Below are 23,492 nucleotides of genomic sequence, written 5' to 3' on the forward strand. Positions count from 1 at the left end.
TTATAAGGCAGTATTGTGTGGGCATTATAAGGCAGTATTTTGTGGGCACTATAAGGCAGTATTATGTGGGCAATATATAACAGTATTATGCTAGAGCTATATGGTAGTATTATGTGGGCAGTATAGGCCAGCATTATGTGGGCTTATTAGGATTTCTTTTGGATGCTACATATCAATTTTAAGCACTACATGGCAATATTTTGTGAGCTATACTGAATGTGGCAGCAATGACTATGCCTCTATATATCAGTATCTTGCTATTAAGGTCAATGTATATTGCTATTATATGAATACTGTATTTTAGTATTTAACAGGGTTAGATAGGCAAATATTAGCCACATTAAGGCACAGCTGACCACTGTACTGTATGCCGCTATAATCAGACTCTAAGGTATGGATATTTGACCATACAACTTAAGCAGAAGGTACTAAGTGTCAACAGAGAGAAAGTGCAAAAGAAAAACACCTAAAAAGTGATAACACTGTCACACAGGAAGAAAACGCTTCTTACCAGTAAGTGGTTACAACGGTGAATCTAGGAAATTCTAAATCTTTTTAAATTTCTTGACAAATGCAATAAAAATGAAGAAATGTAGAAATGTGTCCAGTGCCGCTTGGTACAAGTCAGGACTTGTAATTAAGAACCAGGGCATGACAAAATAACAATATGCCAAGGTTGCCCTGTGGGACTCTGCCTGTCTGAGCAGCTTGGCAAAAATGCTATTGTTAACAGAGAGAGGGACAGAATATCCAGAAAGTCTCTAAAACATTGAACTAACTGAAAATTCCCCAATTATCTAAATAATATTCCAGATTCTGCAAGTTTCTATAATTAGAAAGTAACGCGTGAGATGCCATCCCTGCACCACACGGGCACAGATGTTGGCACGAGGCAGACTCGGATCTAGCCGCCATCTGCATGGAGTTTGTATGATCCCTTTTTTTGTTTGTCTGAAGTTCCTCTGAGGGGACGAGCCTCCGAACATTGTCTAAAGATATACAGACAGGTTAATTGGCTGCCTATAGACTGGAGAAGGGGAGTGAAGGAAGAAGAGAAAAAAGAGAGCGAAAAAAAGAGAGCTAAAGAGAGAACACAAGAGAAAAAAGCAAAAGAGCGAAAGAGAAAAGAGAATGAAAGAGAAGAGCAAAAGAGCAAAAAAAAAGTGAAAGAGGAAAGAGCGCGAAAGAGAAAAGAGCGTAAAAGAGAAAAGAGCGCGAAAAAGAAAAAAGAGAGCTGAAAGAGAAAAGAGAGTCAAAAGAGAAATGAGAGCCAAAGATAAAAAAGAGCGAAAAAGAAAAAGGAGCGAAAGAGAAAAGAGCGTGAAAGAGAGCAAAAGAGAAAAGAGTGAGAGGAAAGAGCGTGAAAGAGAAAAGCAAAAGAGGAAAAGAGCAAAACAGAAAAAAGTGAGCGTGAAGAGATCATGAAATAGAGAGAAAGAAAGGAGAGTGAAAGAAGAGAGCGCGAAAGAGAAGAGAGCGCGAAAGAGAAGAGAGCACAAAAGAGAAAATCACGCTCTTTTCTCTTTTGCGCTCTTTTCCTCTTCTTTCGCTCGCTCAATTCCTTTTCTTTCGCTTGCTCTTCTCTTTCACGCTCTTCTCTTTCGCTTGTTCTTCTTTCGGTCTCTCTTCTTGTTCGCTCTCTCTCGCACTCTTTTCTCTTTTGCGCTCTTTTCTCTTTCGCGCTAAAAGAGAAAAGAGCGCGTGAAAGCGAAGAGCGAGCGAAAGAGAAGAGCAAGCGAAAGAAGAGCATGAAAGAGAAGAGCGAGCGAAAGAAAAGGAAAAGAGCGAGCGAAAGAACAGGAAAAGAGCGAGCGAAAGAAAAGGAAAAGAGCGCGAAAGAGAAAAGAGCAAGCTAAAGAAAAGGAAAAGGGATAAGAGCACGAAAAAGAAGAGCGAGCGAAAGAGAAGAGCGAAAAAGACTGAGCGAAAGAGAAAATAGCATGAAAGAGAAGATCGTGCGAAAGAGAAGAGCGAGCGAAAGAGAAGAGCGAGCGAAAGAGAAGAGCGAGCGAAAGAGAAGAGCGAGCGAGAGAAGAGCGAGCGAAAGAGAAAAGAAAGTGAAAGAAAAGGAAAAGAGAAAAGAGCGCGAAAGAGAAAAGAGCGCAAAAGAGAAAAGAGCGCAAAAGAGAAAAGAGCGCAAAAGAGAAAAGAGCGCAAAAGAGAAAAGAGCACAAAAGAGAAAAGAGCACAAAAGAGAAAAGAGCGCAAAAGAGAAAAGAGCGCAAAAGAGAGCAAAAGAGAGCGAAAGAGCATGAAACAGAAAAGAGGAAAGGAGAAAATCTAGAGAGGAAAAAAGCAAAAGAGCAACAGCACGAAAAAGAAAAGATTGTGAAATAAAGAGAAAGAGAAGAGAGCGCGAAAGGGAAAATAGCGCGAAAGAGAAGAGCGATCGAAAGAGAAGAACAATCAAAAGAGAAGAGCGATCAAAAGAGAAGAGAGCGCGAAAAAGAAGAGAGCGCGAAAAAGAAGAGAGCGCAAAAGAGCAGAGCGCAAAACAGAAGAGAGCGCAAAACAGAAGAGAGCGCAAAAGAGAAGAGAGCACAAAAGAGAAGAGAGCGCAAAAGAGAAGAGCACGAAAGAAAAGAGCAAAAGGGAAAATAGAGCGAAATAGAAAACAGCGGAAAAGAGAGCGAAAGAGAAGAGCGAGCGAAAGAAAAGGAAAACCGCGAAAGAGAAAAGAGAGCAAAAGAGAAGAGAGCGCAAGAGAAGAGAACGCGAAAGAGAAAAGTGCAAAAGCGAAGAGCCCGAAAGAGAGAGCGCAAAAGAAAAGAGCAAAAGAGAAAATAGAGCGAAAGATAAGAGCGCGAAAGATAAGAGCGCAAAAGAGAAGAGCGATCGAAAGAAGAGCGATTGAAAGAGAAGAGAGAGCGAAAGAGAAAAGAGAGCGAAAGAAAAGGAAAAGAGAAAAGAGCGCAAAAGAGAAAAGAGCGCAAAAGAGAAAAGAGCGAGCAAAAGAGAAGAGCAAGAGAGAAGAGCAAGCGAAAGAGAAGAGCAAGCGAAAGAGAAGAGCAAGCGAAAGAAAAAGAAAAGAGAAAAGAGCGAGCGAAAAAGAGAGAGTGAAAAAAGAGAGCGAAAGAAGAGCGTGCAAAAGAAGAGAGCGCAAAAGAGAAGAGCACGAAAGAAAAGAGCAAAAGAGAAAATAGAGCGAAAGAGAAAAAGTGCAAAAGAGCGAAAGAGAAAAGAGCGCAAAAGAGAGCGAAAGAGAAAAGAGAGCGAAAGAGGACAGAGCGAAAGAGGACAGAGCGAAAGAGGACAGAGCGAAAGAGGACAGAGCGAAGGAGGACAGAGCGAAAGAGGACAGAGCGAAAGAGGACAGAGCGAAGGAGGACAGAGCGAAAGAGGACAGAGCGAAAGAGTGTGAAACAGAAAAGAGGAAAAGAGAAAATCTAAAGAGGAAAAAAGCAAAAGAGCGAGAGCACGAAAAAGAAGAGATCGTGAAATAAAGAGAAAGAGAAGAGAGCGCGAAAGAGGAGAGAGCGCGAAAGAGGAGAGAGCGCGAAAGAGGAGAGAGCGCGAAAGAGAAGAGAGCGCAAAAGAGAAGAGAGGGCAAAAGAGAAGAGAGGGCAAAAGAGAAAAGAGAGCGAAAGAGGAAAGAGAGCAAAAGAGGAAAGAGAGCAAAAGAGGAAAGAGAGCAAAAGAGGAAAGAGAGCAAAAGAGGAAAGAGAGCAAAAGAGGAAAGAGAGCAAAAGAGGAAAGAGCAAAAGAGAAAAGAGAGCGAAAGAGAAAAGAGAGCGAAAGAGAAAAGAGAGCGAAAGAGGACAGAGCGAAAGAGTGTGAAACAGAAAAGAGGAAAAGAGAAAATCTAAAGAGGAAAAAAGCAAAAGAGCGAGAGCACGAAAAAGAAGAGATCGTGAAATAAAGAGAAAGAGAAGAGAGCGCGAAAGAGGAGAGAGCGCGAAAGAGGAGAGAGCGCGAAAGAGGAGAGAGCGCGAAAGAGGAGAGAGCGCGAAAGAGAAGAGAGCGCGAAAGAGAAGAGAGGGCAAAAGAGAAGAGAGGGCAAAAGAGAAAAGATAGCGAAAAAGGAAAGAGCAAAAGAGGAAAGAGAGCAAAAGAGGAAAGAGAGCAAAAGAGGAAAGAGAGCAAAAGAGGAAAGAGCAAAAGAGGAAAGAGAGCAAAAGAGAAAAGAGAGCAAAAGAGAAAAGAGAGCGAAAGAGAAAAGAGCGAAAGAGGATAGAGAGAAAGAGGATAGAAAGAGGTTAGAGAGAAAGAGGAAAGAGCGAAAGAGGATAGAGAGAAAGAGATAGAGCGAAAGAGGAAAGAGCAAAAGAGAAAAGAGCGAGAAAGCTAAATAAAAGAGAGCTAAAGAGAATAGACCAAAAGAGAAGAGGAAAAGAGAAAAGAGCAAAAAAGTGCAAAAGAGAAAAGAGAGCGACAGAGAAAAGCACGCAAAAAAAGCGAAAGAGAGCAAAGGAGAAGAGAGAGCGAAGGAGAAAAGAGAGAGGAGAAGAAAGTGAAGAGCGCGCGAAAGAGAGCGCGAAGACATAGCGCAAAGACAGAGCGAAAGAGGAGCACGAGAGAGCACGTGAGAAAGAGGGCAAGAAAGAGAGGGTTAAGAAATAGAGGGCAAGAAAGAGCGCAAAAGATAAAGAGAAAAGAGAGAAAAAGAAAGAGAAAGGAGAGACAGAGAAAGAAAAAGAAAGAAAGAAAGAAAAAATAGGAAGTGATAGAAAGAAGAGGGAAAATTATTAAATTGGAGAGGAAAATAAGTGGTGGAAAGGTCAGGGAGTTAGGGAGAAAAATGGAATGTAGTCAGAGCGAGAAAGTACAAGAGGTAATCATGGAGAGAGATCAAGAGAGAAAAAAAGAATAACTAGGAGGAGGAGAAAAGCGTGGAGAAAAGTGAAACAGAAAAAAAGTGGGCTAGAGATATAGCGAGTGATTGAAAGAGTCAAAAGAAGGGCAGGAGATAGAGAGGGAGTGGGTGGGAAGAAAGGAATTAATAGAGAGGGAATGGGAGAGGGGAAAATTGTGGTAAGGTCAGAGGAAAGAACAAGAGAGAAAGAAAAATGGGCTAGAGTAAGATGAAGAGATACATATCTAGATTGAGAAGATCCAGTTCTGAAGTCACCCCTGCATCATATATTAGGGAACTGTAATTTTAGCAATTGTCCAATCTGGCCATTGCTCATAATTACTCTTGTCAGGTAGGGCTGATAGTCATACAGGAGAGCAGAGGAGGCACATTAGTGTCATTGAGGCGACTATCAGCAGCCATGACTGTGGACACAGCGGTGATATCACCATGTGCTGTGGGCCAGGTGACCACCGCTTTCTCTCTTTATTCAATATTTTGGTGATAGACATCACGTGTCAGTAGTTTTACTTCTACACTTGCATGGAATGTCCAGGAGGTTCCGGGAAGAGGGAAGAGCTTTCGGACACCAAATGTGTCAGCAGGACCCGTATGGCCCCTGACCATATACTCATCTGCTTCCTACAGTTCTCTGCACTCTGAGCATCATCACTGACAACATTCTGACTCTAGGGTCGCCATCATGATGTTGTCAGCAGCGTGGCCCAGGTGATTGAGGAGGGGGGATAATCTGCAGAGTCTGATCTGGGGATGTATTAATTTATGGGGTCTGGTCTGGGATCCAGGTGGTTTTGTTTGAGGGCTACGTTTTGGAAGCCTGAGGATAATATTTAAGGGGTTTATATTTATTTTGGGGGCGTTACATCTATATTTATCAATACAGTGCATGTCTAGTGGGACTGGGGTCACGTAGCTAGAAGGATTGGTCTGGGACCTATACTGTATTTTGAGGGTCTAATGAGTCATCCATGCTTATTTAGGGATCCTGATCGGTAATCTAAATTTGGGGTCTTGTGTGAGGTCTATGTAGGAGTGGTGTGGCTGATGGTCTGCTCCCTCACACTCCAAATGGTTAAATGTTGATAGAGTTTTATAATGCCTTAACTCTGCACTAACTCTTCTTTTAAGGTCTGACATGGTCAGGGACGACCATAATTGAAGTGTGTGAGAATGAAGGAGTAGTGCAGCTGGTGGTCTGCTCCCTGGCAATCTAAGGGTATGTGCACACGCTGCGGATTCTGCTGCGGTTCCGCAGCGTTTTTGGCCCTGCGGATGCGCAGCAGTTTCGCAGACATGGTACAGTACCATGTTATCCAATGTGATTTCAAAACCGCAGTGCCCACGCTGCGTTTTTTTCAGTGCGGTTTTGCTGCGGTTTATAATCCGCAGCATGTCAATTCTTTCTGCGGATTCCACAGCGGTTTGGCACCTGTTCCATTATCCAGGTGTCAAACCGCAGTGGAAAAACGCAGGCAAATCCGTAGATAGACCGCAGGTCTCTTTACCTGCGGTTTTACCTGCGGATCTGCACGGAAAAAAACGCAGGTTAATCCGCAGTGTGTGCACTTTGCCTAAATCAGAGGTCTCAAACTGCATTCCTCAAGGGCTGTAAACAGGTCATGTTTTCAGGTATTCCTTGTATTGCACAGGTGATCATTTAATCACCTGCACAGATAATGATTCCAGCACCTTGTGCAGTGCTAAGGAAATCTTGAAAACACGCATGGTTTGTGACCCTCGAGGAATGCAGTTTGAGACCCATGATCTAAATGGTTCAATGTATTTGATGTTTATTTATGTTATAAAAGGATGATATCCAATGGGGCTGCAGTTAGCGTAGAGAGAGTTAACTGTAATGGCCGGCCCAGTTTGGAAGAGGGAACTGAGTTAGTTTCAAGGACAAGAAGTGACAGGGGGAAACAGTTTTTTGAGAGTAGTGTGTGAATCAGTAGGCCTACATCAGAGGCTGCTAGGGACAGAGTGGGCTTAATACTCGAGGCAGTGGATTGCCAAAAATACCCTTCCATATGATTCCATCTAATGGCATGGGGCAACCTCGAGATGGACGTCGTGGGCCTGGGCCGCACTCAGCCCGTGAAGCTACAGCTACATATCTGCCTGTAAAACTGCCATTCACCAAGTAAAAATTTGGTTGATTTTATGAACCTCCTGTTTCCTGGACTAATTGCTGCCCTGATTAGAGAAGAGGGATTCCTGGACACAGAAGAAGAGGCCTACGGCCCTAAAGTAAGATGCACCTAACACATAGCGACACACCGAGACTGCGACACACCGAGACTGAGACACACCTTGTCTGTAGGATACCAAAGTGAGTGGGAACAAGAGCTCGCCCACGACTACCTCGCTTGGGCATCTTACATATATATATTTGGTTACTAGGGAGCCTTGGGTCTGCATTTCTTTAAGGAGTCTATTTATTCAAGGGATCTTGGATCGATCTGTTTTAAGGGTTTCTGTGTTTAGGGGGCCTGGGCTGGGGTCTGTTTATTTAGAGGGCCTAGCCTGGGATCTGTGGTTGTTTAGGATCCCACTCTTGGGTTAGTATTTGTTTAAGGGGTCTGGTCTGGGATCTGATTTTATTTAAGGTGCCTGGTTTGAGATCTGTTTATTAAGGGTGTCTGTATAGATTTTTAGATGGTCTTGTCTGTGGTTCTGTATTTATTTAGGGTAGTGATGGATGGTCCGGCTCTTTCTGATGATCTGGATCACTTGGCTTGGCTTACCAAAGTGAAGCAGCTCTTATGGATCCAAAACGGGTCCTTATTATGTGTTCACCTTTTTTTGAAAAAAAAACAGTGCCCACACTACATTTCTTAAAGAGACAGTACCCACACTGCTTTTCTTAAAATTTCTTAAAAGGGCCCGTGCTTATACTACCTTTTCTAAAAGAGCCAGTGCCCACACTACATTTCTTAAAAGGCTGCTACCCACACTGCTTTTGTTAATGGCTAAGAACGCATACTACTTTTCTTAAAGGGTCAGTGTCCTCACACTTTTTTTTTTTAAATGGTCACTGCCTATATTGTTTTTCTTAAAAGGGACAGTGCCCATACAAATTTTCTTAAAGGGCCAGTACGAATATTACTTTTCTTAAAGGGCCCGTGCCCACACTACTTTTTTTTTTTTTTTTACAAGGACCAATGGTCACATTATTTTACAACAAAGGGAATATAAAGCAGGTAAACCAGTTAGTTTATTAGCCTTAAACTAATGAGGGATACATCTTCTTGTAAGGGGTTGTAGTAATCAGTTCAGCCCCCTCTCATTCCTACAGCTCTCCCATACAGAGCGCATCCTCCTTTAGCAGACTCTGGGGCAGGCGATATTGCTCAGCATTACATTATTGCAGTATCCTCATCTACGTGGCCTCAATAAATGGGAAATGTAAAGAGGAGAACTCTTTGAACTCTGATAAAAGTCACGTTGGTTGCCTACATCCCAGCCTGGTATGATGAATATGTTCCTTTCTGTGTAGATTCCCATAGAATCCAGGGCAAGCAATGCCCTCCTCCAAACCACACTAAATGTAGACATCCTTAACTAACCCGCATTGTTAGTGTTTTCTCTCGGATGCTCCATTATTACGGTAACCGGTCTATTTCTGAGCACAGATTTCTCTATTATCCAGTGACACCCAGACAGGCGCTGCAAATTGCTGAGATTTCAGCCGTACAGGTGAGCTCCCTATGAGAGGTATAGAACCCGCTGGTCATGAGCTTGTCACGTCGTGTTTATCTCACTGATACATTATATGGCGGTGACACATTTCCACCGTATGTGGCACCAAGTACCGGCAGCGTGTGATCTACACCCGTCTGTGGTATCCAATCATCAGGGATCCACAGAGATGGGGAGAGCGGGGGGGGGGGGGTGAAGTTTCTCCCCGTCAGGGCCAGCTGTTCTAGCAACAAATTATATTAATTATTTACCCACAATGCGGCGTGAATATTAATGGAGCGAACCAGAGAAAGATCCTTCCCCCCGTCTGAGCGCGCACAGGAGGGCTGGGGGAGGGCGGTGTAGGGGGATCACAGAAATGGGGGAACTAGACGGAGGGGTTTGAAGCAAGACGAGTGGGAGGGGACCAAGGAGAATAAAAATAGTGCAAAGGATGGGGAAGATAGAAGCGAAAGGATGGTAAATGAGGCAAAAAGAGGAAAAACGGTACGAGATGGAAATGGGTGCTCGCTTGTATGAAAATAACGGGGTTCTTTCTTTTGCATCATTTTAAGTAAGATGGCACACTAACCAATCATAGATTTTTTAGCTGCGGATGCGTTAGAAAGGGTGGAGTAAATGCCACAGCTTTTCCGTAGCGAAATCTGTACAATTTGGTTTGGATTTTGATGCTGTAAATTCACTGTGGATTTTTTGATGGGTAATCTTCCAATGTGGCTCATAGCATCTGGACTGGCTCTCCATCTCTTGCAAAACTACAACTCCCCGCTATTGTTCTAAGCTAGGAATTGTCATTTTGCAACATCTGGAAAGCCAGAACTGTGGCCAGCCCTTTTTGATTTGAGACACAGGTTCAGTTGGCTACTCCAGCCCTGTACATCCTGTGGCCAAGGTAAAGTGACTTGTTGGAGACCCCTCATGGCACGAAGCATGTAGGCTCCCCTCTAACTACGAAACTAGGAACTCTCAAATTTACAATCACTAATCAGGGATTTAATGGTTAGTATTTACACGCCACCATGATATCAGATGCTCATGTGCACTGTGACCCAGGAACACACAGATTTGCCCCTAACAGTGTTGCTTCTCCCCGTGCCTCCCCCCCATTCCTGTGCCTTTTCCACCATTACCTCCTCTCTCCACTCCCCACACCCATTGCTCTATATCTGCATCTCGCTCTCCTGCATACATCACATTACAGACAGATTATGATTTATGCAAATTGGCAAAATCCCGCATTGTGCCGGGGGACAGCTCTGCTACCTTCATGCCTCCATGTATTTATTTATGGTGGGGAGAGGGGGTCGTCATTACCAGATTTATTGAAGGATCCTGGTCTGGGAAATGTGCAAAATTAGAGAAAAATCGAACGGACTGGAACAATAGAAGATACAATCCGCCATTATCGCCATGCATGATTTAATATTACTGACATGTTTCCATTTTCAATATAACCTACTATTCCTATTCCCTTTTTTTTACTGCATCCTCCCTCCCTGGCAGCGCCACGCTGGTTGTCACGGTGACACAGGCGGGCATACCTGCCATCGGCCCCCGTCAATGCCCAGCCCTGCCATCTGGCACGCTTACACAGCTGAGCATGGAGGGGGGCTGCTGATTGGCAGGATGTGTGCAGAGTACGTGCCGGAGAGCCTGATTAGTGTGTGCCAAGCCTTGGAAGCTGGCAGCCAGCCAGAGACCACCATTCCCCGAGCCCCTTCAATCTCTGCCCCTCTGCATGCCACCGAGTCTTCTGGAAAAGCAGAGGAATATTTTGCTACCTGTTATCTATTGTTTCGAACAGGACTAATAATTTGTTATTGCCTCTTATGGTTTTTCTATTACTTTGTTGCCTGTACTGAATTGTAAACCTTAAAGGGCGATTCTACAGATTTCACCATTTACTCTGAAGACAGAACATAAGAGTCCGGGAAATTTATACTAGTGATATTAACCCATCAGTCTATTCCTAGGCTGGCAATTTTACTGTCTGAGCAGCCGTCATTAATAAGGCTATAAGTTACAGATGAGTCTCTGCTCTTCCCCTTTCAACCAGGAACGTTTATTTTGCTCTCCAAAAACAAACAGCCTGAGTTTTATCTCCTGCACACAGAGGCCTTCCACATCATTCATCATCCCAACTACCAGAATATACTGGGAGAGAAGGGGAGAGGGAGGAAGGCGAGGTAGAGGACACAAGGAAATGGCACAAATAGGCATGATGTCGTCTGCAAAGAACGAAAATTATTTATTGCAAGATGTTTCGGGGTTGATTTGCTGACTTCGGCACTTGGCGCCCTGACTGTGTGCAAGGCATTGTGAAATCTGAAGATTACCAAAGGATTTTAGGTCACAAATTCACAATGTATTCCCCAGTGTCAGAAAGTTGGGGTCACGTCCTAGGTCATGGATCTTCCAGTAGGACAATGACCCCAATATACTTCAGGAAGCCCCCGGAAATGGATGGAAACTAAGTGGTGGAGAGTTCTGAAGTGGAAGCAATGAGTCCGGACCTAAATCCCATTGATCACCTGTGGAGAGATCTTAAAATTACTGTTGGGAGAAGGCAAAATATGAGAGACCTAGAGCAGTTTGCCTTGTCCAACATTCCAGACTAGAGGTGTAAGAAGCTTGTGGACGGATATAGAAAGCGATTGATTACAGTTATTTATTCAAAAGGGGGTGCAAATAAATATTAAGCTGAGGGTGCAAACAATTTTGTCCGGCCCAGCTTGGGGATTTTGTGTGAACTTATGTTCAATTTGCCTTTTTTTTCTCTCTGATTTGTTTGTGTTGTTCCAAAACACACAAAGGAAATAAACTTGGGTAAGACAAAACAAGTAACTGTAATAATCTTCTGGGACAAATAATTCATTTTTTGGAACTCTATGAACGAAGAGTTTAGCTGTACATTGTACAAATATAAATTGTGTAATTCGTTGAGAACAAAAATGATTCTTCAACGGCTTATGGAAACCAAAATTGTTGTCCAAAGTAGAGCTGGATTCCAAATCACCCCAAAAATCAAAGTAAAAAGTCGAAAACACAGGCAGAAATGTCATCATGACAACCCATAATGCGATCATCAGTGTGAATGCCCCCCCCCCCCCCCGCATGCCTGTGTGTACTCCTGACAACATCTGGCCATTCTCCTGATGAGGCGTGGGGGGTGTCCTGCAGGGTCTCCTCCCAGACCTGGATCAGGACATCAGTGGCTCCTAGACAGTCTGTGGCACTTCTTGGTGGCATTAGATGCACTGGTACATAATGACCCAGAGGTTCTCAATTAGAATGAACTCTGGGGAATGTGAGGGTCAATGACAGAGATAGCATATTACATGTGGGGAGGTCTCAGGAGATTAGGACAGAGATGTATGGAGGACCAGTTATGGACTGGAGATTATATGTGGGGAGGTATCAGGAAATTAGGACAGAGATGTATGGAGAGGACAGGTTATGGACTGGAGATTACATGTGGGGAGGTATCAGGAGAGCTGTATGGAAAGGACAGGTTATGGACTGGAAATTACATGTGGGGACTAGGTATCGGAGATTAAGGCAGGTGTATATATACCATCAAGGACAACATCTGCAAGGAGTTTATATGTTCTCCCCGTGTTTACGCGCGTTTCCTCCAGGTACTCCGGTTTCCTCCCTCATTCCAAAGACATACTGATAGGGAATTTAGATTGTGAGCCCCACTGTGGACAGTGCCATTAATGTCTGTAAAGCACTGTGGAATTAATGGCGCTATATAAATGAGTAAAATAAATAAAATAAATAAATGTATGGACAGGAAAGGTTATGGACTGGAGATTACATGTAGGGAGGTATCAGGAGATTTAGGGCAGAGATGCATGGAGATAACAGGTTATGGACTGGAGATTACATGTGGGGAGGTATCAGGAGATTAGGACAGATGTATGGAGAGGACAGGTTATGGACTGGAGATTACATGTGGGGAGGTATCAGGAGATTAGGACAGAGATGTATGGATGGGACAAGGTTATGGACTGGAGATATCGGGAGATTAAGGCAGATGAATGGAGAGGACAGGTTATGGGGAGCCTTGTAAGTCATTGTCAGCATTCTCAGGTCAATGTATAGCCAGTGACGGGATCGGCATATGAGTAATGAGGGGAGATGTGGATTATCAGGCCAGCAGAGTTCAGAGTTAAGTGTAGATTGGAGATGTGCCACGTGATAGACGGGTGACCACAGAGGAGGATGTTGATGCCTTGTAGCCGGCAGATGATGACAAGTATTAGCTTTTTTTGTTTGTTTGTTTGTTTTTTTAACTTGGGGTTCAAGAGCAGATGGAGAAATACCTTTGAGTTGGAGTCAGTAAATGACTATATATTCATGTAATTAATCCATGTTCATAGAAATTACAGGTCCAGCAAAAAGTGAATCAATGGTGAGGCAGATTTGGGTCCAATCCTATGCAGAGACTCAGGGCACCATGTTGAAGAGGTGTTAAGTCAGTATCTATGGGATACAAACATTTTGTTTTCGCGCAGTCATGCCCTGCATTAAACTAGATTGCTGACTAGAAATAAAATCCTATTTCTGTATTTTTTGCCATCTAGTTTGACTGATGTGGCGACTCAGACACCTGGAAGTCCATAGAACTGAAGCTGGATATTTTGGGGAGTACAATCCGCTATGTGCGGTGATTAGTAAATGCTGAGGTGGAGAGGAGGAGAGATGCTGATTTCCAACACCTCGCTTGGTTTTAACCTGAATTATTTATTGCAGATTAGATGTAAACGCGCTGTTCCTTGCTCCAGGGGCTTTGGAACCACTTTTAGTACAAAAAAAAATACAGACTGCTACTAAATCAGCAGGGATTTCTGTCCCAGAAATCAAGATTCTGGCTGGTTCCATTTGATTGCAACCCTATGGCTCTTAAACACCTGATCAGGGCACTCACTGAACAATGCAATTTCTTATTTTCTTAAGCGAAGAGTAAAGGTTAGAGTTTACTTTCTTGTAACGAGGGGATTTGTGCATTCTCGGAGTACTTTGTATCTGGATGATATGGTAATAAAGGCTGGAGCTGGGAAAGATGATGCATGCAGGGGGAGAAAGATGGAGCGCCAGAGCCGTCACTCATCCCACATGGAGAATGTTCCCTGATGCTTCATTGAATACCACATGGACCCTGGAAATCTCGTGTTAACACCCACACTCCCGAGACGGCCAAGATCGACGCTCTTTATTCCAAGCTGACAGAGACAACGCCGGCAATGATCGCGTTACATCAAAATGTTCATGATCACCACCGAGTCATCCATTCTCTACAGCGACGATGAAAGGATCAAGCTAAAATCTACTGAATAATTCAGATGTAGCAGAAATTAATCAGAATATCGGATATTAGCCAATGTAATATGATAAAGGGGAACATGTCTTATTCCATGCACAGTCGTAGGCTACGTTTCCACGTGCAAAAACCCCAATTTTGTTTCCCTCTGCATTTTTTCTGAAGGTGTTCGCACCCAAAAACGCAAAAACTGTCTGGGGGGGGTTATATGCATTTTCTTCTTTTTTTGATGCATTTTTGGTGCAAATTTGAAGCAAGTTTTTAATTCTTTTAAGCAGGGAAATGCTGAGATTCTGCACTTGTGGCTTTTTTTGCATGCATTTTTTTCAAGGAAAAAGTGCACCAAAAAACGCAGTTCATCTGCGCCTTTAAGCGCACATTGAGCTAGAGTTTTCAGAAAATCACATCCACTTTGCTTGGACTAGTAAACGTAGTGGATTTTCTGCATTTATGCTATGTGGTAACATGGCCTAACAGACATGGGACACATTCATACATCCTGCTCTTGATTCAAAAGATTTTTTTGGAAGAAAATGGCACAAAATTTAGCAGCTCTTTTGATTAAAAAAAAACAACAAAAAAAAACAACGGTTGCACGGAAGTATGCAGATAAAAAACTAAGAAATTATCTCCGTTATTGATGAGCGAGCGTGCACGGATGAGGTGTTATCTGAGCATGCTTGGGTGCTAACCGAGTGACATTGGCATTCTCAAATAATATGTTCGAGTCCCCACAGCTGCATGTCTGTTTGACAGCTACAACACATGAAAGGATTGCCTAACAAACAGCCAAACCCTACATGTGTTGTGGCTGTTGAACAGCCTGAGACATGCAAGCGTTTTTAGCTTGCAGAATGCTTGCACTTTTCCAAGCGATTTGAGGCATCACTTGGAAAAGTGATTGACAGGTTGGTCACACTTGTCAAAAGCATAGTGCTTGACAAGTGTGACCAACTTTTTACTATTGATGCTGCCTATGCAGCATCAATAGTAAAAGATAGGATGTAACAAATAATTAAAAAAATAAAAAATATGGTTATTCTCACCTACTGACGGCCCCCGATATCCTTAGCGGTGCTCTTGGTAAATTCCGTTCCCAGGGATTCTTTGCGCAAAGGACCTTTGTGACGTCACACTCGCGAGACCGCGACATTCTCTCAGGTGATTCTCGCAATGCATCCCTGTGAACGGAAGATGCTGGCAGTGTGGCTGAGAGGCGGAAGCACTCCGGGGGGCCATCAGAGGGTGATTATATCCCTATTTTTTATTTTAATTCTATTTTTTACAGGATTATGGTACCCAGGGCCTGGAGGAGAGTCTCCTCTCCTCCAGACCTTGGGTACCATCCGCACATGAAGCACTCACTTCACGCATGGTGGGCACAGCCACATATGTAAAGTGAGCATTTCAATGCAATCTCCGCGATTCAGCATAAATAATGGACATGCTGCGGATTTTACCGCTATGCGATTCCGCAGCAGTAAAATCTGCAGCATGGGCACAGCTACTGTGGAATCCCATTGGATTGCATGGGAATGCGTTTTTTAAGCATTTTTTAAGCGTTTCCGCTGGGGGAAAACGCGGCGGAAACGCTTAAAAAATGCAACATCAGCATACAGCCTTAATGTGTGATTGGTGAGGACAGGTTGCAGAAGTGAAGTTAGCAGTGGGACTGTGAAAATTTCGAGTGGTGGAGGCGGAGCTGAGGTGGAGTCTGGGAGGAGTCTCAAGAGGGCCCGAAAATTTTGCCAGTATGTGGCCCTGAATTTCATAGTGGCAGCCCTGTTCACTCAATCATTCAGAATTCGTAGGCTGCCTACATTTTCTTCCCAGTATATTTTATTTCTAAATATCTGTAATTTCTCTTTTAATATGGATTCAAGGAGGATGGCTCAGTGGTTAGCACTGCAGCCTTGCAGCGCTGGAGTCCTGGGTTCAAATCCCACCAAGGACAACACCTGCAAGGAGTTTGTATGTTCTCCCCATGTTTGCCTGGGTTTCCTCTGGGTTCTCCGGTTTCCTCCCACACTCCAAAGACATAGTAATGGGAATCCAGATTGTGAGCCCAATGGGGACAGTGATGATAATGTATGTAAAGCACTGCGGAATATGAGGGCACTATATAAATAATAAAATATTCGTCAAATCGTCCAAATTTAGCCAGAACAGTTTGGACAACAAATGGAACTTAGGCTGGTTTCTCATTAGCGTATTTTAGCACAGCGCATCAATGCGCATACGCCCCTATATTTAACATGGGGGCGCATGGTCTAGCAAATGGAACAACAAATGGAACTTAGGCTGGTTTCACATTAGCGTATTTTAGCACAGCGCATCGTGCGCGTCCATGCGCATGCTCCCCTGTATTTAACATGGGGGCGCATGGTCTAGCGTTTGTATGAGTTTTCGTGCGCATGCGCTTTTTTTGTAGTGTGCGCCTAGGTGAGCCGAAAGCAACCTGTTGCATTTTTGGTCCGTCCGACCTGTGTCAAAAAACGTATGCGCACAGAATACGCCAAAATAACACATTACAGTCTATGGGAACGCAGGTGGGCGCATGTCCATGTCCCGTTTAAAATTGAATGCGTTTTAAGAGTTAACATGGCTAGAAACGCATGAGCCTAAAAAAAAGCAAAGGCATGCAAAACGCATGATGCGTTTTTTGTAGGCGAGACTAAAATATCCAAATTTTTGTGCAGGTAAGTATATAAAGAAAAAAAACTGCAAATCCTAAAACCTCAATCTGATTTACATGCATTTAAGATCTGATTTTTGTAAAAAAATTTCACAAAAATATGAACCCTAAGGGCTCATACCCATATGCGAAAAAAAATGGTTCGATTTTCGGACCGAAAAAACGGACGACTGCTATGCGAGTGTCAAGCGAGTGTAATGCGATTTCCACAAAAATGTGTGTTTAATTATTGCATTAAAAGACTTTATTCTTAAGGTGTGTGTGTTTTTTTTAACCCTTTCAGACTATTGGATTAATAATGAATAGGTGTCTTATTGACCTCTCTCCATTATTAACCAGGCTTAATGTCAAGGTGACATTAACCCCTTATTACCCCATATGCCACCCGATACAGGGCAATGGAAAGAGAGAAGGTAAGTGCCAGAACTGGCACATCTTACAGATGCACCTTTTCCGAGGTGGCTGGGGCACTTGTGTTTAGCCAGGGAGGGGCCAACAATGGATCCTTTCTAGGCTATTAATATCTGCCCTCAGTCACTGGCTTTCCCTTTCTGGCGGAGAAAATTGCGCGGGAGCCCACTCAATTTTTTTCCCGTGAATACATTCTTTTAGTAAATACATACAGGTCCCAAATCTAACTCACACACACATACTATTAATACTATTACAACTGACATATATAAAGCTAACTGTTCTGCAATGGTTTACTGTATGTAAACCATACTTTCTATCCTGTCTGGTTCTGCAATGATTTTACAGACGTACTGAAGCCGACAAATGAATTAAGGGCTTTTGTTCAATCTTACTGTGCAATATATATAGTGTTGCTGTCTATAAACTATAGGGGGACCCCACGCCATTTTGCTCCTTGAAATAATCATTTATTAATTAAATACATGTCCATAATATTGAACCAACACTATACTAACTGTATTTGCCACTAACACACATACATATATACTGTACATATACACATAGAATACATACACACATTATATATATATATCTATCTAATATATAAAGCTCAAGTGTGTGTGTGTATGTATGTGTGTATGTATGTATGTATGTATGTCCGGGATTGGCATCCGCACCGTCGCAGCTACAGCCACAAAATTTGGCACAGTCTCACGTCTGGACCCCGAGAGTGTCCTAGGCTATGTTGTGAGGTGAAATTTTAACCCCACGCGTTCCAATTCACGAAACAATTTTGCACCTATCTACATAATGGGGAAAAAGTGTGTATATCAAGCCCCGCCCCTCATTATGATATCATAATGGTTGCCATGGTGACACTGATGTCATCATAGGTTGCAAGCCCCGCCGCTCATTATGATGTCATAATGGTTGACTATGGGATGGAGGATATGTGATGGGTATATGGGCACTGGACTATGGGATGGAGGATATGTATGATGGGTATATGGGCATGGGACTATGAGATGAAGGATGTGTGATGGGTATATGGGCACTCGACTATGGGATGCAGGATATGTATGATGGGTATATGGGCACGGGCCTATGGGATCGTGGATAAGTATGATGGGTAGATGGGCACTTGACTATGGGATGGCGAATATGTATGATGGGTATATGGGCATGGGACTATGGGATGGAGGATGTGTGATGGGTATATGGGCATGGGACTATGGGATGGAGGATGTGTGATGGGTATATGGGCACTCGACTATGGGATCGAGGATATGTATGATGGGTATATGGGCACGGGCCTATGGGATCGTGGATATGTATGATGGGTATATGGGCACGGAACTATGGGATGGAGGATAATTATAATTTGCAATAACTAACCACAGTTAGTTATTATGCCCGGGCAGCGCCGGGCTCTTCAGCTAGTTTATATATATACTGTATATTAATATCTATCACTCTATATGTATGTGTGTGTATATATATACTTTCGCAAAAGTCAGGTCGAACGAAATCGGCCGATTATCGTGAAAAGTCGAAGGCCGACTGAAACACGAAACCCAGTGCAAGTCAATGGGGAACCAAGGTCGGCAGTGAGTGGAGGACAGGAAACACACCTACAGTGCCCATTTTAATGCCAGAAACATCAATTCTTATTCCTTAAGATTGTCAACCTTAATTTACTGTATAATAATAGTTAGGCATTGAAAACTGGGGGTTATTTCGCTAAAGTTGTGTGTGTGTGTGTGTGTGGGGGGGGGGGGGGGTAGGGCTGGCTCCAGATTTTCGTGGGCCCAGGGCCAAAGAGTGTCACTGGGCTCCTTTAACACATGACACAATTCATGATCCTTTGATACGGCAGAGAAATATCTGTACAGTACAATGAAATATACTTCAATTCTTACATCATATCCATTTTAAATTCTCCAATAGCTCCAAAAACAGACAGTATATTCCTCCATACAGTATTATGGCCACCGCATAGTGCGCCATACAGAGTAATGAGGCCCATATATTTCTCCATACAGAATCATTGGTCTCATATAATGTTCGATACAGTATATGATGAGCTCCACATAATGCTACAGTATATGTTGTTCACCGTGGATGAAGCTCCACTGTCTTATGGGCCCAAATAATGCTCCATATATAATGGGCCCCATTTCTAATGCTCCAGTGTATAATGGGCCCTGTAAATGCTGCTCCAGTGTCTGATGTCCACCTTTGGAATGCTCCAGTGTATGGTGGGCCCCAGATATCATTCTCCAGAGTATCGTGCTCTCCAAAAATTGCTCCCAACCTTTAAAACAATTAAATAAGTCTCCTCGCTAGGGAATCCCTGTAACCTGGACTCCTCGTCGTCCCCATATTCCATCTCTCTGCACTTGGACTGTTTAGGCAGAGGGCGTACAGACGTGATGTCATCACGCTCTTTGACCAGAATATCAATGTTAGGAAAAGTGTTTGGTTTCCGGGGGCAGTATGGTTGCAAAGCTGAACCTTAAAGGAATGTCCAGAAGGGCACCACAAGGAGTGGAGCCTGCGGCTTAATTGGACTCAACATGGGCAACCTCAACCATGCCATCCACAAAAAAGCTGCACAGATTGCAAGCTTAATTCCGTTAACGAACGAGACTCAGGCATGCCCCCGCGGTCCACGTCCAGCTTACTAGAGGGACACGCGAGGCTCTGGCACGCGAGATCGGCCAATAACAGGTCTGTCATGCCCTTACATGTCCGGGGCTGCACGCGTGCTACAATGAAAGGATCAGCATGTATCGCTTACAGGTGCGGATAACACGCTGATCCCCGTTAGTGATGGGGATCTGGGATTACAATTCTTCCCCGCGAAAAAGCATTTCCCAGTAAGTGCAGGTCAACCGTAATTCCGGAATTAGGCCTAAACGGCATTCCAGAAAGAATGTGAAAAAATTAAGTGTCCAAACCACAGGTGCTGTAGCTTGCTTAACAGCTGGGCTCCTCTGCTGAGTAGCACACAGTTCTTACATAAACAGGCGGCATAGCTTGGTTCACGGGTAGCCAACTCTGCTGAGTAGTATACACACTTACTAGGCCCAAAGTATTAAGTGGTGTAAATGCAGTCAAAAACTGGTTCTTTCATAAACAGGCGGCATAGCTCGGTTCACGGGTGGGCGCCTCTTCTGAGTAGCAGACACAGTTACTAGGCCCAAAAGGATTTTCAGGACAATATGCGGTAAAAAATTATTAGAAACACACACGGTGTAGCTCCTTCACAGGTGTACTACACCGCTGGCTACCAGACACCGCTACTATGCCCTAAAACTGTCTATTATCATTGAAAACCATTATTAATGTGAAAAAAAAGATACGCTTTTGTTTAACGAAACGTTCTCGAACGGAAACTCGAACAGCCGAATTTTAATCAAAGTGTTGTAGTTCGACAAACGGATCTAACACCACCCAAAACAGCTAGAATTTGAACTTGGCAAACAGTTCCACTCAAACACCACTCATCTGTAATCAGTAGGCAGACTCAGACGGTCTCAGGCACAGTATGGATTCGACAAGATTGCAGAAAGTTGAGAAAGGGTACAGTATCACAAGATAACAGGTATATATAGCATAGTTTAAACATTTAAAATCTCCATGTTTATTTCCGGAGTACGACAAAGACACTCACAGCCTCAGTATGGATTAGACAACAATCTAAGAAGTAGAAAAAAAGGAAATGTTTTAGAAGCGTACACCAGTATACACTGTTGGGATATTTTTAAATCTTAATATATATTTCTGTCTCAGTAAGACAATCCAGACTCTCCGCAAGAGGAAAAGAGATGGATAAAAGTACAGACAAAGTCGAGTGATTGCAGAAATTTATGATTTACTAATCAGGGTAAAAACTCCCGGGAGGATTCTCAGAGGCGATGCTGACCCTCAATTACTTTGTGTGTGGAGACAGCGAAAACAATTCTTTGTGAAGAAAGGGTTGCTGTATCGCAGTACCGTTGATCCCATCACCGTTACTCATCTCCATCAAATTTTGATCACAGGGAGAGATGTAGACATGGTCCTCACTGCCTATCATGAACTGTCAGGTAACTTTGGAGTGCAAAAGGCAGAAGCCACAGGCTGTAGGTGATTCTATTGGATTGGCATGAGAGGGCACATTTAAAAATGTGGGCAGGAATGTCACACGTCTGTGAGTAGGAAAACTATGAAAGCTGATGATAAACCACCACTGCATCTCATTGTGAGTCGACGTCCATAAGAAATGGAAGACATTGATCATCTGAAGCTAGAGCCCGGCCAGCAGGACAGGGCATAGCTACGTCTTAACCATCATCTATCAGTTCACCAAATTTGTAGTGGCAGTCGCAGGGAAGGATTTAACAGCCCAGACTACACAGCGGAGGAGCAGGGAAAGGTAAATATTGCAAATGCTGGGGCCCTCTCGTGAGCACCGGTACTGGCACTGGGCCCCTCATAGTACGCCGGTGTGTCTGACGGCGGGTGTGCACCCCCACCATCAGAGACACTTGATTGCACTATGAGGGACCCTGTGCCAGTGCCGGCGCCCAAGAGTCGGCCCACCCACCTGTCCAGGGCAATGGCACTCGCACGGTTGCGTGCGCTAGGTGGTGACCCCGGCCATGGGGTGGGAGGCAGCCCAGTTAGGGAGGTTTAAAAAATGGCATATGTTGATGTTGGACATTCAGCAGCTGCAAATGGAGGAACTGGAGAAGTCCGAGGAAAAGGAGGACAAAAGCAAGCCATTTTTCTGGCAACCTATGTGTCATCAGGGGAAGGTGGGACAAAATCCTTTGAAACCCATGCATGGTTCATTTTAATGAAGGTTAGATCATCAACATTTTGGGTCAACAGACGGGTCCTTTTTTCTGTCAGGATTGAGCCAGCAGCACTGAAGACTCTTTCCGATAGCACACTAGCAGCAGGACAAGCGAGCTCCTGTAAGGCATATTGTGCCAATTCAGGCCAGGCGTCCAGTTTAGAGGCCCAATAGTCAAAGGGGAATGACCTGTGAGGGAGAACATCGATATGGGGCGAGAAGTAGTTTGTAACCATAGTTGACAACTGCTGTTTCCTGTCTCTTTCAATCGATGCAGTATTACCAGTCGTGTAAGCGGGACTTGAAAAATCAGTCCACAACATGGTCATGAAACCACTGTCTCCAACGCCACTTCTGATGTGTGCACCATGAACACCTCTTCCATGTTGCCCCCTACGGCTCGTTGGAGAACCATCACCACTGCTGTGTGCTGGGAATGCCTCAAACTTTGTTAGCCAATATTAGGTCAAGGTTCTCCTGTGGCATGATGTTTTGGAATTTGCCTTTATAGCGTGGATCCAGGATGCTGGCCAACCAGTAGTCATCATCGTTCATCATTTTAGAAATGCGGGGGTCCCTTTTTAGGATCTGCAAGGCATAATCTGACATGTGGGCTAGGCAGCACTGTCCCACCGCCGCTGTCCCCTGTGGACCCTGCATCCACATTAACCCAGTGCGCAGTGATGGTACACGTAACGGCCCTGGCCATGCCTACTGGACCATGCATCTGTTGTGAGGTGCACCTTTCCACTCACTGATTGTTTGGTTGTGAGTGAGGGTTGATGATGGTGATGGAGTTGGTGCTCTTTCTGATGGCCTAGATTCAGTCTTTCGTAGCAATAACATTGTGATTCCCTGACTGCTTTGGCCATGCGACAACACCTCAACATTTGCTGTTGGTGATGTGCTAACCAGTGGACTTACAGTGGGGAAAACGATGTAGCGTTGCTGACTACCTTCATTGGGAGCAGTTGCACATGTGGTACGTGAGGTTTGGTAGTCCGTCCACGCTTGCAAATGCATGGTGGTTAAATGTCTAAGCATGCAACTGGTATTCAAATTTCTCAGATTTTTCCCTCGGCTAAAGGTCTTTGTGCACTTCTTACAGATAACCTTTGCCTGATCATTAGGATTTTGTTCAAAAAAGTGCCACACTGCACTCTTCCTACTATGGAAGACATTTTGAGGCCTTGCACGCTGTGCTAATTTGACCATCTGGCCTAGCTGTCCTGCAACTCTTTTGGTTTTTGTAACCCATTTTTGGACTGCTCCGGGACTGCCAGATAACAGCTGTTGCGATGTCGATAATTGCTGCGGATGCTCCTCCTCCCCTTCTGAGCTATTGGCAGCGGCACCCTCTTCCCCCAATGGATGCCAATCTGGGTCAACAACTGGGTCATCCATCACCTCCTCTTTAATGTCATGTGCACCTTCCTCTGTGTCACCATGTAAGGTGGTATAGTATGCGGAAAGGGGCACCTGAGTTTCATCAGGGTCAGATTCTGGCTCAGTAACACTGCGAGGACAATGTAGTGCTCTGAGAGAATGTACCAGCACATAAATCTAGCAGTGGCTGTGCATCAGTGCACTTCATGTCAGATTCTTCTTGGACTGGGTAATTCACGATTTGACTTGATAACCCAGGCATGGTATGTGAAAAGAGCTCCACGGAGTAATCTGTAGTGTGGCCTGCCGCATCCTT

General features: G+C 44.1%; 2 protein-coding genes across 3 annotated transcripts in view; one reads left to right on the plus strand and one right to left on the minus strand.

The window, feature by feature from the left end:
- DSCAML1 (DS cell adhesion molecule like 1) overlaps positions 1 to 23,492 on the minus strand; it is a 309,575-nt gene that overhangs the window by 161,891 nt on the left and 124,192 nt on the right. The gene's annotated exons all lie outside the window — the stretch shown is intronic.
- Positions 1,264 to 3,859, plus strand: LOC141098021 (uncharacterized). The gene is made up of 4 exons (XM_073585619.1): positions 1,264 to 1,345; positions 1,690 to 1,847; positions 2,340 to 2,867; positions 3,446 to 3,859. Exons 1-4 carry the CDS (start codon positions 1,264 to 1,266, stop codon positions 3,857 to 3,859), a joined length of 1,182 nt encoding a protein of 393 aa, XP_073441720.1.

The sequence above is a fragment of the Dendrobates tinctorius genome, unplaced genomic scaffold (assembly GCF_039654945.1).
Source record: "Dendrobates tinctorius isolate UK_male_01 unplaced genomic scaffold, ASM3965494v1 ptg000086l, whole genome shotgun sequence".
In the NCBI taxonomy this organism is placed as follows: domain Eukaryota; kingdom Metazoa; phylum Chordata; class Amphibia; order Anura; family Dendrobatidae; genus Dendrobates; species Dendrobates tinctorius.